The sequence below is a fragment of the Balearica regulorum genome, chromosome 1 (genome assembly GCF_011004875.1).
Source record: "Balearica regulorum gibbericeps isolate bBalReg1 chromosome 1, bBalReg1.pri, whole genome shotgun sequence".
Taxonomy (NCBI): Eukaryota; Metazoa; Chordata; class Aves; order Gruiformes; family Gruidae; genus Balearica; species Balearica regulorum.
The window spans coordinates 57760919-57778873 of NC_046184.1; the positions used below are offsets into that span (position 1 = coordinate 57760919).

The 17955-nt window shown below is 59.0% G+C and overlaps 1 protein-coding gene across 2 annotated transcripts; it reads right to left on the reverse strand.

Moving 5' to 3' along the window:
* Positions 1–123: 123 nt before the first annotated feature.
* CDC42EP1 (CDC42 effector protein 1) lies at positions 124–8355 on the reverse strand. Of its 2 annotated transcripts, none has more exons than XM_075752996.1 (3): positions 8089–8355; positions 3638–4540; positions 124–2610 (listed from the first exon to the last, which is right to left on the reverse strand). In XM_075752996.1, exons 2-3 carry the CDS (start codon positions 4077–4079, stop codon positions 1784–1786), a joined length of 1269 nt encoding a protein of 422 aa, XP_075609111.1. In that variant the 5' UTR covers positions 4080–4540; positions 8089–8355; the 3' UTR covers positions 124–1783. The 2 variants fall into 2 exon arrangements, with proteins under 2 accessions (XP_075609111.1, XP_075609117.1); XM_075753002.1 differs by lacking the exon at positions 8089–8355 and adding an exon at positions 6633–6930.
* Positions 8356–17955: the final 9600 nt, after the last annotated feature.

Genomic DNA, 17955 nt, shown 5'->3' on the forward strand with positions numbered 1-17955 from the left:
CCAGAGGTGCTGGAAAGTCCTGCTGAGAGTGGAGAGGATGGGATTTTGTGGCTGGGGCACCAGCAGACATAGCAAGGAAAATGATAAGGTTGCTGCAGCTGAGGGGAGGCACCAGAGGAGAAGTTAGTATCAAAACTGCTTTAATAAGGACAATAATAAGTGCATGGGATACAGAGTGGAGGCAGAAGGGATATTCCATGGATGTGGGTCTTTGGTCTGGAGCTTGTGTTACGGTCTGAAAAGCGGATGGCAGGGTGAGCTTGTCCTGAGAGCCAGGGTCCCCACCCTGGAGGGTGCAGGGGTGATAAGGCTGATCCTGCTGGGTGCCAGTGGCCAGAGCTGAGGACTCATTGAAGCTACTGCCTGCCCCGGCATGCTGCTGCTGGCCAGCATAAGGCAGCCGCCCAGGGAGGCTGGGGGAGATGGGCCTGCCCGTAACCTCGATGGCCTGACTGTGAGTGGCACTCCTGTGTACAACACGTGTGCATGCCAGAGCCTCTTTATTCTGCTCTGAAAAGTTGCCTGCCAGAAGCAGCCAGGCGGCGGGTGAGCTGCGTGGGAGTGGAGCCTTGTGGCCACGGCCCAGCATCTCCCCCCACCACACGCCCCCTCCTGTCCAGGAGAACAAGGGGGGTCCTGTGAGGGTCCCTCCGGTGACCTCAGCCCCCGAGCATCTCGGCTCCACACCGCAGCACAAAGGCACTTCTGTGTGGGCCAGTTTGCACGCGGGGCAGCGTGGGGGACAGCTCGTTCCAGGGCGGCTGTATCGCCCAGGGCTGCTCGGCAAGGGGCATTAGCCATCCTCCGCACGTACCCCTGGGAAGGGGTGCGCTGGAAAGAGGGGTGCGTGCGTTGGGAATGGGGAGAGGGAGTAAGGATGGAGAGGTGGCACAGGCAGAGTGGCTGCAGAGTGGGAGTCTCCTTGTTTTGAGGTGGGGGAAAGGAAGGGGTTTTTAGGACCCAAACTGCAGAATTTGGTGACCCGACGCCTCTCCCTCCAGCCAGCCAAGAAGTTTCTCCCCTCCTTGCTGTGAGGGGGCAGGGGTGGGAAAAGGAGCCATCCTAAGTGATGCTCAGCAGCAGGAGGCATGTGGAAAGATCCCTGTGATTATCTCTGTGTGTGCTCTCACCTCCTGAACGCTGAGCTCACAGCTTTTTTGGGGGGGAGGGGAAAAGAGAAAGATCAGCTCTGTGGGGTTTGCCCCTTAAGCCCCTAGCTGACCTCCCCAGTAGACAGATGTGCTATACAGGAGGGTCTTGCACCAGCTGGAGCTGGGGTGAGCCCCATGCCTTACATGCCAGAGCTATTGGTGGGAATATCTCTGGGAGGGCACCTGTGCCAGCACAGAGGGTGGCTGGGGGCTTTGGTGCAAGGATGGCTCATGTCCCCAGACATGCTGGTGGGGCCAGGCTGAGGGATGAGAGAGAGAGTGCCGGGGGGGAACGGGATGGGGTAGGAAGGGGTTTGGGGTTTCTTTGGCACATGGGAATGTCCCTTTGGCATCTAACAGCAGTGAGGCTGGGGAAGGGCTGTGATGCCCCGTGCTGCAATGCACAGCCCTCACCGGCCCTCCGCAGCAGCCTGGCCCAGCCCCAGGAAGCCCCCGAGGAGATGGGCTCTCCTCCTGACCCCTCCAGCCCCCTCAGTGCCCCCAGCATGGCAAGGAGGTCACCCGCTGGTTCTGCTGGTGACGCTGGAACCTGAGGTTGGGGGACAAGGAGGAGGGTGAAGACCCCGGCACCAGCATCTCTGGCGGGGGGCTGTGATGGGAGGGATGGCTGTTCACACTTTGACTTCATCATCATCCTCCTCCTCCTCTTCATCAGCGTATTCAAAGGAATTGCTGCGTCCTCCCCGGGCACCAGTGTACCCCTCCTGCAGGCTGGAGAGCTTGGCCTCTTCCTCTTCCTCCTCCTCCTCCTCCTCCTCCTCCTCCTCTCCTTGGTTCCAGGTGGCCTCGGGGTACCGGCTCTCCCCTGTCACTTGCAACCGCCATGAGTTGCTGCTGGGGCTCTCCCACTGGGTCTGCATCCGGGCCTGCCGGGGACCCTCACCCTTCTCTGAGCTCCGTGGGGTGCTGGTCCCACCATAATGGCGGGCCAGGACCTGGGCCGCCCGGTCAAACTCTCCCGCTTCGATGGTGCAGTCGTTCCAGCACCCCTGCCACGGAGTCCCTCTGGGGGCTGCCCCTGGCCTGGAAGCCCAGGCAGGGTCCTCTCCAGTGCCCTCGATGGCATGTGCCTCTCCGTTGGCATGGACCGACAGTCCCGGCAGTGAACTGGCCCCGGACAGGCTGCTCTGCCCAGAGTGGTCCCAGAAACTGGATGTTGCCTTGTCCTCTCCATGGGATGCACCTGATGCTGGAGGGACCCCATCCTTGGTCCCCTCCCCACACAGGAGGTCTGGGTCATCTTCCCCCACCTCGCTCCCATTGGTTTCAGAGAAGCTCATCACCTGGAGGAGCTCGCTCATCAGAGAAGGCCCCAGGTCCAGGCGGAAGGAGAGCAGGGAGTCTGAGCGCTTCAGCTCTGCTTCTGCGGGGAAGGCGTTCTCTTGGGCCTTTTCCAAGCGAGGGACGCGAGGGATGGTGCAAAACCCGGACTCCAGCCCTGTGAGGCAGAAGGGATGGCTGGTGAGGGGGGGCACGGCTAGGTGGGAGGAAGCCTGCCTTACATCTGTGGGAGACAAGGGACATTGCCACCGAAGTGGTGCAGGTCACGCTCTTGTTGGTGGCACTGGCCTCTAAAGGACAGGCCAGAGTCTGTGTGGACATCTCCAAAGCCCAGAGCTACAGCGGGAGAACTCCAGGTGGGCTCTGGGCTTGGTAAGATGCCACTGGGGGCTGAGCCAGGCAGGTGGGACCAGGAGATGGCAGCATTGCCTCAGCTTGCCTTTCCCTCTGAGCCCAGCCACCTCCCCGCCGGCTGCTGCAGACCCCCCAGATCCACCCCCCCCTCCGAGACCCTCTGCTCCAGACCTCCCTCCCTGGGGAAGAGCTGAGCCACAGCCCAGTACTGTGAGGCTGGAGAAGAGCCACCCAGGTGTCCCATTCTCCCTACAACCCTTCCCCAAAGGTCCCTCCTGGACCCTGACTGGCAGGGAGGGATGGAGTCCCTTGAGGAGCATATGGAGATGGAAGGGTTGGCATAGCTAGGGACAGGGTTGGACCATCTGCATGGAGGTGGGAAAGGCTGTGCCATGCATCCCCTTGATGTCACAACCTTGGTGTGGGCATTGCCTCACTGTCCCAGCACCCTCTTGGCTTCCTTGGGGAGGCTGCTCATGGGGAAGGCGTAGGGCTGGGGGGAGCTGGGGACACCCCCTTACAACTGCTCCACACAGGCTGCCAGCTGTGTGGGGCTGTGGGGAAGAGACAGGAGGAGAAACCATCCATGCCCCACTTTGGGGGGCACCCTGGGAGGAGACCCTCCAAGGGCAGGAGCAAGGACTGTGGTTGAAAGCAAGGTTAGGGTTATCTCCTTGCAGGGATTATGAGGACTGGGGATTCTTAAATGTCCTGTCTCTGCTGAGAGCCTAAAGTCCCTCAGTAGGGAAACCAAGGTATGGAGCAATGGAGAAGGGCTGCAGAGGATGCACTGTGCCTGGGCTCCAGCCTCTGCCCCACGCTTCACTCACCATAGGCCTGGTGTGTTTTGGAGAAGCTGTTGGAGGCGCTTTTGAAGGAGAACTTGCTGGTCAAGCCCCGGCCACCACTGCCATCGTATGTCCCCTCGTTGAGCTGTGGCAGCGAGATGGCATTCTTGATGATGGGTGAGACGGGCGGGGGGGCAGGCGATGCCCCCGCTTGGCCCCCACTGCCCCGGCTCCTCAACGGCGTCCGGCGGACGTGCCGCAGCGTCCGGGCGAAGAAGTTGTTGGCTTTGGCTGTGTCGGCCCCGCCATGGTTGCTGAGGAAAGAGGTGTCTCCGAAGACGTCCCCGCCGCGCCCCACGTGCATAGTGTGCCGAAAGTCCCCCAGTGGCGGGCTGATCATGTCCGGTGTCAGCTCTGACTTCAGCCGCCGCTTGCCGTGGGAGCCCGACACCCAGCTGAGCACCGGCAGCTTCCCCAGGCTCATGTTGCACCGTTCACCTCACCCTTGCCTTTGAAAAAGCCCCAGAACCCAGCCCTTGATGGGCTTCCAGCACTGGGATGGCCTGTCACATCCCTGGCCTCCCCATCATTCCTCCTCCAGTGCTCTTGGGGGAACGGCTCACGTCACCTTGACTTTCAGCAGGTAGGAAGGGTGCCTGTCCCCCTGCTTCCCTGCACTATGTCGTGCTCATGAAATCACCTGCAGCTGGTGCGTCCCCAGTGGCGAGGACAGCTGCGGTGCGGAGGTGTCCCCAGGAGATGTTTGGGGTCACCCCCTGGTGCTGCGGAGGCTGCTGGAAGCTGCGTCTGGTCACAGGGTTAGTGGTTAATCCACCGTCTTCTGCCGCTGCCGGGTGAGTGGGAGCCAGTCACGGATGAGGCAGCGGGTGATGGGAGCTTGGGGTGGGCTGGCAGGGCGAGCACCTCAGTCTCCTCGTTGGCCACCTAAGCAAAATAAGAGGAACGGTGAAGCTCTGAGAGAGGATTTTCCCAAGCACGTTGGCATTTCCCCTGGGACTGTCTGGGGAGGTTAAAGGCAGTGCATGAGCAATGATGAGGTTACTATCAGCTGTCCCCCTCACTTGGCTATCCTCTTGGGGAGGAAGGAAAAGCCTTTTCCCCCCAAAACATGTGCTCTCCCTCACCCCACTGAATTCCGTTAGCGTGCCTCAGTTGCCCTACCAGCAGCTTTGCCAGACCCGTGCCACAATGCAGGCTGAGGATTTCCCTCCCAGGCAGCACATGTTTCCGGAGTGGTGCCCTGCCTGGCTATGCAGGCTCCTGGGGTGAGGAACCTCTCCCTCCTTTTTGCTATTCAGATGAACCCTTGCGGGGAGAGTGAGGCCTGGGAACCGTGTGCATCTTGGGGAGGAGCGGTGGTGGGAAGGAACAAATGCAATATTTGTACATTGGTTTGTTTGTCCTCTGGCTGGGTCCCCGGGTGCTGGGCAGACATGTCGGAGCAGCAGGGAGACAGGGGTGCTGGCAGGGCAGCTGCTTTGTAGGCAGGGGAAACTGAGGCACGGCAAGGGAGGTGATTGCTCAAGGTCGGAGGAGACGGCAGGATGGGTCCCTGCACTCAGGGGGTTCCTGGAGGCGCTTTGGGGCAGGCGGGGAAGCAGCAGCTGGGTGCACGACAGCAGGGCGATGACCTCCCATGTCCGGAGAGGACACTCCGATCAGCAGATTCCTCACTGATGTGTGTGGCAAGAGGGAGAGGGCGGGTTGGGGAAAGGAGAGGATTTGGGACATGGGGCACCTCAGAGCATCAGTGGTCCAGGTGCCCACCTGGGGACACGTCCCTCCCTGGGCTCAGTCCCCACTCAGAGGCCAGGGGAACACGATGGAGCTGGGTCCCTTCAGCAGGGCTGGCTGCGGACGGCAGCATGCCAAGAGGTGACGCAGGAGCCTCGCATCCCTTGGTCCATGTGTGCTGGGCCCCCATCGCTGCGTGGCTCCATCCATCTCCCCCTGCCACGCTGCCTGCCTCCCTGGTCTGTCCCCAGGTCACCTAGAAGCAGTCAGGTGGTGCCAGGGTGGCAAAGCTTCTGGTGAGAGGGAGCCCTGGACATGAAGTTGCTTTCCTGGCTGGCTACATGTATTTTTGCCTTGCCCTGGCCTTGTTTGCTCACCGGGGGCCCCTCTTATCTGCCAGGGGTTAATGCCTGGGGAAGGGAAAACAAACCTCCCCTGGCAGCTCCCAGCACCATTGGCTGCCTCCTGGGGTGGCAGTGGCCGGTGGCAGTGGGACGGTGGCAGGTTTGGCTTCCTGCTGGCCCCCAGCTTCCTGGCTCACGCAGCCCATGTCTGCCTCCGCTCACGGAGGTCGTGTGGTGCTGCCTCGCGGCCGGGACGGGCCAGGCACATGGCAGATTTGGGGTGGGAGGACAACCAGGGAACAATTTCCTCTCTCTGGCAGAAGCCCACCCATAGCTACTGGGTCAGGGCTCTCCTGGAGTGCAAGGAAACCACTGGGGTGGTCCCTGCAACACAACGGGGGTCTGGGGACCACAGGGAGAGAGATGTGGCCCCATTTTTGAGCTGTCCCTGGGTTCCCCAGGAAGATGCATGACCCTGGCAGAGAGTATTAGGCAAGTTTATAGCCCTCGAGTTTTCCTTTCCCTCTGCACATTGGAGCCCCTGAGAAACCCAGTGTGGGGACTTTGCCCTTCAGCCTGTGCTGCACCAGGCAGGGCTACTCTGAGGGGTGGACGCCCCCACCCCACCTCAGGTCCTCCACACAGCAGAGCTGCCCTGCAGACCCCTGCAGGGGACCCAGGCTGGCATCACACTGGGGACAGGGTGGGGAGGCAAGGGAAGGGGGAATGCGGGAGGAGAGCATCCTCTTGCTCCCTGCCTGGAGAATTATTGAGCGGGGAGCCGGGAGGAGGAAAGTGTTTCTCCTTCCTTGTCCCTTGGCCACTACGGGGACGCAAGCCAGCACCTCCTGGCCCCGGGCGCTCCCTGCCTGCTGGCAGGCAGCAGGCATTGCGAGAGGAGGAAGGGAGGGAGGGAGGCAGCTGGTGCCCAGCCCTACCTGGATGGCAGGTTTTTAGCAGGCCTGCTGGGATTTTTCTTCGTCCAATCTCCCAGTTTTTCCTCCTTCCCTCTGCCCCTGGTGCGTCTCCGCGCTGGCTGTGCCCCTTTGAGCCCTCCCCTCCGCCCAAGCAGACTCCTCCACACCAGAGAAACTCGTGATTCTGTGGGCAAAAGGTGACCCGTGTGCTCTCCTTTCATCCAGTGAGCAAGGGGACCCCCCATCTGGCCACCCGTCCATCTGGACACTGCTTCCGTCCGGCAGCCCGGCCCGTTCACCAGCCTCTGGCACAGCAAGCCCACAGCCTGTCCTGACCTCCCCTTCCCCGGCATCCTCTCCCTGGCTCCCTCCTCACCTCCTCTGGGAAGCCCCCTGCCCTCAAAGACCAACCGCAGGCACCTCCTCCTCCTCCCAGCCTGGCCTCCCCGTTTCCCCCCGGAGTTCAGCTGGTTTCCACTGGTTTTCCACTCGCCAGGAATGGCCAGAGCTTTTCTGCTTGCTGGGAAGAGCGGAAACCAGAAAGGGGGGGAAAATAATCCAGATGTCTAGTTGGCTGGAGCTACTGCAAGCAGCCTTTTCCCTCCTCCTCCTCTCCTTACACCCCCCCCTCAAAGGGACATACTGCAGAAGAGGGCGAAGAGATGTTTGGGGTGGTCTCAACAGGGGGAAGAGCGGGTGGAAATGTTTGTGGGCGGCCGGGAAGGCTTTCCCAGCCTTCCTGAGTGTCGAAAAACCTCCCTTTTCATGGAGGAAGGGAGGCAGAGGCTCCCCTGTTGGGTCACTTTGTTCCGGGATGGGGAAAGCCGGCAGGGACAGGCTTTTGGGGAAGGGGGAAAAGGGCTCGGCTGGCCGGGCTGGGTCTCTTCCAGCTCCCCTGGAGTAGTGCCGGGCAGTAGGCGGACAAGCCCAAGTCTGACTCCCGCGCTGCCGGCTGTTATATATATATATATATATATAGTTATATCTCTCCGTATTACAAGGTTATTTTTCCAAGCAGACACGCTGGGATGTGGAGAGAGGCCAGGGCTCCAAAGGCAGGCAGTTTCCAGACATCTTCTCCCTGCCCCCTTGCCCAAAACCACTCCCTTTCTCGCTCCAAACCCCCAAAATTGAGGTGCCGAGAGCCTGAGGGGCTTCACGAGGTATCCAGAGCAGGGTGTGGGGGGGGATGCCTTGCTGCTTTCCCCCATCCTTGGGACCCCATCCTTGCCTCCTTTCTCTCCTGGTCCCCCCCTGGCCTGTCTCCCCTCTCCTCGCTCCCGCTTTCCTTCCTCACAGTTTCCTGTTGCATTCCTGCCTTCTTCTCCCTTTCTCTTTCGCCATCCTCCCCGTCTCCATCGCCTTGCCACCCCTCCCACTTCTCCCCTCTCCTACCACCCTCTCCACCCTTTTCCTTCTGCTCCCGAACCACCCCCCCAGCTCTACAAACTGAGGAATCAAAACTTTCAGAATTTACCTCTTCCGAACCAGGGTTATTATTTTTTTTTCCTGTCCTCCGGCTGAAAAGTTGTGAGACACTCCCCGTGGACCCTCGTAACTTGTTCCGAGGATTACCGGCGCTGTGTCCTAGAGCAGGGGGGGAAGAAAGGGAAGGCGTGACCCCCCTTTTCCCACGACTGTCCCCCCAAGGCTGGCTCTCCAAGGCTGACGCCCCGATGCCACGGGAGAGAGGGAGCGAAGCTGGCGGGGAGGGGACGTGGGAAGGAGGAGGGCGGGCTGCAGCACTGCCGAGCCAATCCTCGCCTCGGCAAGGAGACCAGAGAAAATGAGATTTATTCCAACTATCCAGGACAGAAAACTTCAGGAACTTCTCTGCCGCTTCCCCCCCCCCCCCCCCCCCCCCCACTTCCCCAGTGCCATTTCCCGTCCTCCGGCATCGGCTGCCTCCCGCTCACGGGTGCTTGTTTCACTGGATTTGGGGGAAGGGGGAAGCCCAGGTTGCTGGCTAACCTGGTTAGGGGAACCTGGGCAGAGGGCAAAGGAAAGGAGTTTGACCCCTGTGTGCGTGACCCTGAATGTATCAGACGGGATCATCGCACCCCGTGTTGGATGGGAAGTCCCCAGTGCCCGCAGTGCTGCCAACCAGGAATGGGGGTCTGGGGCTGCATGGTCATGCCAGGGCCTGTGGGTAGTGTTGGGTTGACCGTTAGCAGGATAACAGCATCACTGAAGGCCACGTGGGCCAGGTGGGCGTTATGGGGTCAGGACTAGCGTTATGGGGTCAGGACAAGCGTCATATCAGCAGCATGGTGTCACACCAGGGTGAGGGGGTGGCAGTGGGTAAATTGAAGGAGGTGCTCCTTGGTGGCACCAGGGAGGTTTTCTGCCCACACGTGAGACACTGCATCCCTCTGGCATTGCACTTCGTTGCTTTGTCCATTGATGGTCACACGGCAGAAAACTCTATAGGTGCCAATGAGGGGCAACCTCCTGGTGGGCACAACATCACCAGTGCCACAGTGACCCTCATGGTCCCCAGGCGAGACTTGGTGGCTCTGCTGGGGAGCACTGGGCCAGGCAGAAGCACCTATTCAGGGCCCCGTGGAGGAGAAGGGAGGTGTCTCCACTAGTAAAGGCGAGATGAGACTTGTTGGGGTTAAGCAGGCCTGGCTGAATGGATGACAAAATGTCTGCAGAGGAGATGTCAAAATGGAGCCTGGCCTCTCACTAGGCTCAGGTGGCCCAGGGTGCCCAGGCAGGAGCACCTTAGTAATTGCTCAGAGGTTTGCTAAGCAGCAGCAGGATTTTGGCATGGCGCTCAGCCTCTCAGCCTCCGGCTTCCCCTCTGTGAAATGGAATAGTTGGTGGTACTTCTAGTGGGTCTATGTCTTGGAGGGAGACAGGAACTCAGGTCTGAGGAAGGATGAGCTGTGCTACCAGTGGCGAAAGGAGGACAAATCCTGACCTGCATCCTCCCTGCTTGCCAGAGGTATGGTAGGCATCTCTTCCCACATGTCCCACTCAGAGGAAGCCAGTGGGGATGGTGGGAGAGGCAGGAAAAGACCCTTTCTTTGGGTCTCTTCCCTCTGCATGGCCTGCCAGGGCATCTCGCCCCCCCAGCTCTAGGGGCTCCCCCTCACTCCCCTCACGCCATCCCTGTGCCCTGAAGCAGAGGCTGCAGTGGGGAGCGGAGCCCAGGCGACGGCAGCCGCCTCCGCTGGGGAATGCAGAACAAATCTCTTCCAGATGGGACAGGGGCCACGCTCTGCTCCTTGCGGGGCGGCCGGTTCTCCACCGTCTCCTCCTCCTCCTCACCCCTGCTGCAAGCATCTCTGTGCTCTGGGCCAGGATGGGCTCTGTTTCCAGGAAAGTGACTGGAAATCCCCCCTGTTCAGCATCTCTCCCCAAACCTTGTGGTCCTGTGGCCATGCCAGCCGGGCTGTGATTTTTGTCCTTCTGGGGCTGGTGCCAAAGTTCTTTGGAGAACTCCAGGGTACATGTGGGCTCTGGGACTCAGCACCCATCCTGGCCGTTGGCTGCCTGGGTACAAGCAGAGGTGGTGCAGCCCCTCCGGCTGTACCCTAGCAGGGGTTGCACCCTCCAGAGACCCCCTTCTTCCATATACAGCTGCCTGGAAAGTGAATCCATACAATCTTGCCTCCCCGCCTGTTCATCTGCCTTGGTTGATACATGCGAGGTGGCTGTGGGGCTGGACGGTGCTGCAGAGCCACTGTACCATCCGTGCGTGCCCTGGCCAGGAGCTAATACCTGGACCCCTCCCAGCCCCATTGCCACAGACGCCCGGCTACCTCATTTAACTTCAGACACCCCAAACTTTCATCCTATCTGTAATTCTGTGCCCCAGGCAGTGGTACCAGTCTCACCATTACAGAGAGACTGGCCACTGGGCTTATCAAGGGAGCAGACAAGTGGCCCCACAGCTTTCCTGGCTGAGGATTTGCTTTGATTCCTACATCAAAGACAGGGCTGTGCTAATTGTCCCCCTTCTTCCCAATGCTTATGCCTCCGGCATGGGGCTGAGGTCTTATGGGTGGCTGAGTGTGACAGGGATGGAGGGTGCTGGAGGAGCTGAGGTCTCTGCCCCATACCTCCAGGTGCTTGGTCCTTCCTCCCATTTTGCTTTGCAGCCCCTGCTGCTCACAGACCCGTTGCCTAAGGAGGCTGATGCAGGACTCCCTCCGGAGAAGAAAAATCCCCCATCTCCCTTTCCCCAGATCCTGGGGGGAGCCAAGGGAAGGTGACAGGGGTATCCCAGCTTGGGTACAGGGCACTTGCCCCTGGGTATCTATTCCCTGGTGTTTCTGTTCACTGCCTTCCCATTTGCCCTCCACCTCTGGAAATTTCTTGGCGAAGGAGGGCAATCAGGGGGGTCAGTGGGAAAGGGGTGCCTTGCTCAGCACACAAGAAGCAGATATCCTGTTTCTGCCCAGGGTCTCTGGCTCATATTTCCTCATTAACTGGGAGCGCCGGTCGTTTGCGGGTGACTTCCAGATGTTTCCATTCTCTTCACGGCATCCGTGAGGGTGCATACCGCACGGGTATGGGAATTACTGCCAGCAGTGGGGTAGGTGACAAACCCCTGCCATGATGGGGAGGGGAGTCCATAGGGCCCCCTGCCCCACTATGCATCCCTGTGTGGCCTCATCCAGGTCCCCCTCACCCCGGTGATGTCAGGTCCCTCCTCCCTGCTCCCAGCCTGTGGCCCTTGGTGCTGCCTCCAGCCTGCATCTAGCTGCCCTGGGGATGAGCTGGAGGCAGAGCCGGTTTTAGGGTGAGCAAGCAAGGATGGTGGCAGGAGGTGACACCCTGCAGCGAGGGATAGGTGTTGAGGCACTCAGTGTGCGCCCAGCACATCCCTGGTCTGATGCCAGCACTGGCTTTGTGGGCACTGGATCCCTCATGCCCTGTAGTTTTGTCACTGGGATGATTTCTCCTCCCACAGCACCCCCAGGGATGTGCTAGGCCAGGCTCAGCCCATTTTTGGGGCTGTGCTGCAGGTCCCCTGCTCTGTGCCTGTAGCCTTTGTGATAATCAGGGAGAGGGATCCAACCGGCGCAGTTCCCAGCATCCTTGTGCTGCACTGGGGAAGGAAAGCGGGTGGGTTTTGGTGAGCACCACCAGGCAGGCAAGCAGCATTGGATTAGACCCACTCATGCTAGAACAGGTTGGACTGACCTCTGTAAAAGCCCATGTCTAATTTCCTCCACCAATTCCTCCAGCTGCCCTCCCTGGAGCAGCAGGAGGCTGAAGGAATGGGATTGATCACAACCCGCTTGTGGAGTTTCCAAAGGGGAGTGTTTTTCCCCCCGGGAGCTCAAAGCCTCCGGGTTTGCCAAAGCCCAGGAGGAGGTAGGGATGAGTTCCCAGGCTTGCTGGCAGGCTGCCTCCCTCCCTCTGCCCATCTCTTCCTATCCCAAATGTTTTCATCCTTCTTCCTCCTCACACCCTCCCTAGCTTCTTCCTCGTATGCTAGTCCTGTTCACGGGCCAGGGATGTGGGATGCCGTAGGGGCGTTGCGGGGGGTGTTGTGGGAGGGAGGATAGAGGAACAGATCCTGGTCCATGCTCTCCTGACTTTCTGCCTGGTGCAGAGGAGAGGGAAAGGGGGGGTTGCGACATGGCTGGGAGGGGAGAGAGGGTGTTGCATAAACCAGAAGCAATCCAGGAACAGCTGCCTGTGGCCTGGAAACACCTCTGTGATTCCAGGCACTGGGAAAGGAGATGTAAATATATATATATATGTACGTACATTAAGTCTCCCCAGAACAACCCCCCCCAGACACCACTTGATTCTCCGGTTCCTTTTCATAGACCTTAAGGAGGTGCAGGAGGGACTGGGGGGCGGGGGGGTGGGCTGAGATATAAATTTGCTGCTTGGATAAGCAGCGCTCTGTGTGCAAGGGCAGCTGGGGGTCTGTTTGCCCTCCCCCAAATACATTCCCTTGGCAGGATAAGGAGGGAGAGCACATCTGCAGTTTAAAGCCCGTGCAGGCTGGAGGGAGCTGAGAGGGACGTTGCTGGGGTGAGGAGAGAAAGAGGGAGGTGGTGAGGGTAGGAGGGATGCAGCAGGAAGGGAGGGTGCACAGGGGATGGGGGCTAGGACAGGAAAAAGGCAGGGGTGTGTGTCTGGGGGCAAAAAGCCTTTTGGAGATGAATTGCCTGAGGAGGTGGGGGAAGGTTCTTTGGGGAAAAGAGGAGCTGGGGGGGGGGGTGTCTCAAGAGAAGAGAGTAGGTCCCCAGGGTTGGCATGGCATGGGAGAGGGGATTGTCAAACTGTCAAGGGATGGAGGATGAGATCCATGGAGCAGATGGGGATTGAGGTGCAGGGATGAGGAAGGGTGCAATGTGCAGAGAGAGGATGTGGGAATATAGGGAACAAGGGATGGGGATGAAGAGATAAGTCATCCATGGGGGGAGAGTGAGATCATGTGTGAGGAACCTGTCTTGGTCAAAGGGAAGAGGTGAAAGCCAGGGGAGTGGTTAGACACAAGGCCTGGACAACTCTTATCATAATGATTTTGCCTGTCCATCCAGCCCATGTATTTTTGGCCCACGGAAGGAAGGGGGTGGGGATGCAGAGGCAGCTAAAAATAGGGGTGTCCCTGCCTATTCCCCCAAGGCGGGCATCCGTCTGTCTGCCTGCCTGCGGGGTTGCTGCGGGATCTGGAGGAGGGGAGCAGGCCCAGCCTCCTCCCCACAGAGTCTGGCTCTGCTTTTGTTTGTCTCGCAGCCCTACAGGGACAGGAAGAGGCCGCGGGGCCGGGGAACAATGGCTCATTCTCTGGGAGTCCGTGTCTGCCGAGGAGCGATAGGGGACGCGGGACGGTGGCCAGAAGGCGGGCACAGCCTCCCAGCGCCACTGCTGCAGGAGCTCGACCCCCAGGAGATGAAGGGGTCCACCGGTGGGATGCAGGGGTACCTTCCCCAGCCCATCCCTCTTTCCCAGACCCCAAACCAGGCTCTCGTGCTCAGGCAGAGAGAGGATGAGGGGCCGTCTCACGTGGGTGCACTTTATGGAGGAGATGAGGGAGGCAATGCCAGCAACCCAAAGAGCAGTGGGAGCATGTCTCTGACTGGCACTGGGGAAACCTGTTGTTTTGCAGCCTCTCCTTGAGCCTGTGAAACCTGCAGGGAGGGTGGCTGGAGCTGGCATCTCCTGGTGGGAATGTCCCCAGCTGGGGCCATGGAGGTATTTATCTGGGAGCCGTAGCGTGCCTCTCGTCCCAGCCATCACTGGGCTCTGGTGGAAGTTCTCTCCATGCTCTGTCCTCCCTGCTGTCTAGGAGACGGCCAAGGGGCATGGATGGCTGTGCATAGAGGGGGTGATAAATCCTTTTATCCCGCCTCTTTCTTCTCCAGACCCTCCTTTTGTGGCATGTCTCTCCCAGGGGCCATTTCCTCCTGGGATGTTAGATCTGACAGCTGGGTGCTGGAAATGCCTCAGGGAGAGTCTCTCCCCAGACTTCTCCAGACTTGGTAGGGGTGAGAGGAGGTGGCTGGTAGGGGTGAGAGGAGGTGGCGTTAGCACCTAAGGTAGGGGAGAGGTTAGGAGATATTTTGCAGAGGTTGAGCAAGGAGGGAACAGAAGAACCTCCCCGTCTCCAGCCCCCTTTTTTCAAGGTCTCGGATGCTTGGGGCTGAACACTTGCCAGGGCTCCTCTTGTTTACTCAGCCGGGGAGCTGACACATCCAAGGTCTCTGCTGACTCCACTTTCCCACATGCTGCTGGCGGGCGCATTCCAGGGCAGAGTGGAGATCAGCGCAGAGGCATGCCAGAGTTTCCATCCGGGATGCCATCCCCCCTCCCCACTCTCCCCGAGCATCCGGTACCTCCTGCCAGGCCATGAAGAGCAGGCATCACATCTGGACGGCGTCATGGGCTTTTATAAGCTGGGGCTGGCACGGAGCCTAAGCATGGACCGGGACCCTGGGGACAGGGATCTGCCTCTCAAGCCAAATGCCTACAGAAAGGTTCAGTTCTTCTCCCAGGTCCCCTCCGGAGATCTCAGTCCTGCTCCCCGTGATGACCCATGGGAGATGTGCGGAGGGGCAGGGAATGCCTGTCTTAGCTTAGTCCTCCCTAGAGAGACCAGGGGGAAAGAGGTAACACCCTCCTAGGAACTAGTCCCAGCTTTTTCATCTTAGGACAGGCATGTACTGCTGCAACTGGGCTTAGCTTGCCCAGGGTTAACAGTGCTGGACTCTGCAAGGGTGACTGTGTGAGCTGGAGGAGGAGCTGCACCCTTCTCCTGCCGGCACCCACTCTGCGCAGTCTCCCCGACCTGGTGTGGCTGCCTTTGGTTTTAGGAGGGAAGGCCACAAAGCTTTTAAAAATAAGTGCCAGGAGATAAAGAAGGGTTTGGTGAGCTGGATGCAGGGCCGGGGGAGGACAGTGGCCCTCGCCCTGTCATTTCAGCTGGAGGCTCCCTGTCCCAGCGATGGTCCCACCTCTCCTGGGGCAGCTGGCATCTTTGCCTCCTCAGACCTCAGGCTGCTGGCAAAGGACCACCACAACCTTTCCTCCCTCCCTGGGCTGGCCTGCAGAGGCCCCTTCACACCCAGCCCCAGTGTCTGGAAGAAGGGGCCTCGTCTCCCTCCTCGGCTGCCACAGGAAATGCGGAGCCTGGAGGTCAGGGGCCAGCCGGCAGCTCCTCCCGTGGGGGCCAAGCAGCCCAGCACTGGGGCTTGTATCACACCGCGCACCGGAGAGGAGGGGAGGGAGGCAGAGCCGTGGAAGAAGGGGGGAGAGGGCCAGGCTTTTCCTGTTTATGTGACTACCAGACCCCCAAGAAAGGGAAAGGACTTGGAAAGCTCGTTGCTCTTGGGCAGGCTCCAGCTCGCGTCTGTCTGCGGCTCTCAGCCCGGGGATCGCATCCCTGGGGCAGGGCGCAATTCCTTCCCGAGGGAAATGGTCATCCAGCTCCTGGGGACACTGGGATTACATTCCCGGGGCTTGCAAAGGTCCAGTCTAGCAGGGAGGCTGCGCTTGGCTTCCTGGGAAGTGCAGCATGGCTCCTGCTGCACCCCGGGGCTTTGATTCCTCCCATGGTTGTCTCTGGCTTTGGCAGATGCTCGTCTCTGCGGGACGGTCTGAAGGGCAAAGAGCCACTCAGGCCAAGCCGAGGAGGTAGCTTGGTATATTGACTTTGGGATACAGGAATGAGGAGCTCTGGGAACGCCAGGCATGGAGGAGTGCTGAGGGGAAAGTTACAAATCACACCACGCTCAGCCACGACGGCTCCAGCACCGAGCCTGTGCAGCAGGCAGAAGGGCTGCAAGACCTCCCATGTTATCTAGGGTCACATCCTGCAGGGCATCTGGTGTGGCCATAGTGGTATGCGGAGAAGGAAATGAGGTCCAAGATGTTGTGCTCTCGCCTTCACCTCTGGCACCTAACTGCTCTGGCTTAGGTCACATCTGTACCAAGTTTGTCAGGTCTCAGCTTTGGTTTGTAGCCCTTGGCCCATGCTGAACATGGGTTGAGGGGTGCTCTGTGCAGACCCACCTCTGACAGATGCCCTGGAGCACACCCTATCAGGCGGTGTTAATGGGAGCAGAGCGGAGTTACGGCCCCTTTCCTGTCCTGCGGGTAAGCCTGGGCCTGGCTCAGTGCAGCAGCGATCGCCGATCAGCTGTAGGATGGGAATAGATGGGCCCAGTGTAGGTCAGTGCAGTGGCGGAGGAGAGTGGGTGCATGTTGGTGTGGGTCCAGCATCTTCGGAGTGGAAAGGCTTGGGAAGAGCCTCAGCAGTCAGGAACAAGGAGCCCTAGCAGGTCTGTGTGGCAGGAACAGGCAGAGCCCTTGGCTCCCCACATCCTTCCCTTTGCAAGGGCTCCAGCATAAGGCCATGGTGACCTAAAGCTTTTGGGCTTTGCCCAGCCGCCTTCTTCACCAAGGGGTTGGATGGCGGAGTGGTGCCACCCTATGGCTCTGGAGCAGTGTTACAAGTGCTGGTGGCACTTGGCAGTTCTTTGTCCTCTCCAGAGAAACTTTGCCTCCTTTAGCATGACCTCGGCTCTTTTCCCTGTCTGTGTGCTGGACAGGTTTGCTTTCCAGCCAAAGGGAAAAGGTCCTGGCCTGGTCCTGGTCTACTGAAACCCGAGCAAAGACTCAGCATGTCTCCCTCTTTTGCAGTGACATTGTCCTCTCTAGGGCAGTCAGGTATTCCTGGGTCCAGAAAACCACCAAGCTGGGGTTTGTTGCTCAAACCATGAACTGCAAGGCCAGGTGTACAGGTGAACCAGGATCTGTCCTCTGACAGTTGCTGCTGGGGCTTTGATGGGTTGCAGGCTGAAAAGCCAACATGCGTTCCCACGTATATCGCCAACCTGTGCGCTCAAAGCTCCAACTATTGCAGCAGAGCGGTTTTTTGGGACTTAATTTACGTTTTCTGTTGCTTTATGGAGCAAATTTGCTGGTAGGTCTGAAAGAGCAGCATCTTTCTTCCCTGACACATGAACCCTGTCCCTTTCCCGGATATGGCATATGTTCAGTGGCACGGGTGCTATGGGATGGTATCACCCCTTCCTGCTTCTCCTCCATCAACATCTGGCCAGTCTCAGCCTGACAGTGAATCTTAGGGACTCTGATTGCCAAAGACCCTGGCGCATGCTTGTGTACCAGTTCAGAAGAGGAGCCATAAGGGACTTTGATCATCTCAGGAAGGAGGAAGGGAAGATGGAAGTGGTGTTTTCCATCTGTGCTCCTTCCTTCTCTCCTGTCAAAGCTGCATGAGGGACCAGAATATTTCTGAAGTGGGCTGAGCAGAGCTCCCAGCTAAGTAGCTAATCTCTTGTTGGCAATTTATTCTTCCAACTGCTCACAGTCAGTTTGCTCGTCTATATGATGGCATCTGAGCTGGTGCTGGTGATTCTCACTGTCTTGGTGTCTTTGACTTCAGCTGCCCTGCAAACACAAGGCAGGGTTTACCTTCTGGTCTGTCTTTGATCCCATCCTAAGCTAGAGCTCATATGAGATGGTGGAAACATGCTTGATCTGGGCAGCTGGCTAGCTTTAGGCAGAGGACCACCAATGATCCTGTAGTCTGGTGGAGTCTTCTTGGAGAAGATGTCTCTGATCTAGGGACACCTGACTTCCCACAAGACTGGAGATGAGCTGGAGAGGGAATAGGAGTGTTTGCTCTGACTAGGTGGGTGTTCACATAGATGAAAAGGGGTTGGGAGGCTAAGATGGAAAGGGCATCTCGGTGACTGTTTGAGGCGGTCTAGGGGAGGACATAGGTGAGATGGAGAGAATGTAACTGGTACGCGTGGGAATGCAGAGGAATGTCTGGCTGTTACAAAGCTATCTAGACATATTGATTTCTGTTCTGCACAGTCACATCTTCCCTGTCTGGCTTCTA

What these genes read in the sequence shown, in the direction of transcription:
- CDC42EP1 (XM_075752996.1), bottom strand. Translation starts at nt 4,079, where the DNA reads ATGAGCCTGGGGAAGCTGCCGGTGCTCAGCTGGGTGTCGGGCTCCCAC. An exon ending in CAAAACACACCAGGCCTATG is followed by an intron (nt 2,611 to 3,637) that starts GTGAGTGAAGCG and finishes TCTGCCTCACAG; the next exon opens with GGCTGGAGTCCGGGTTTTGC.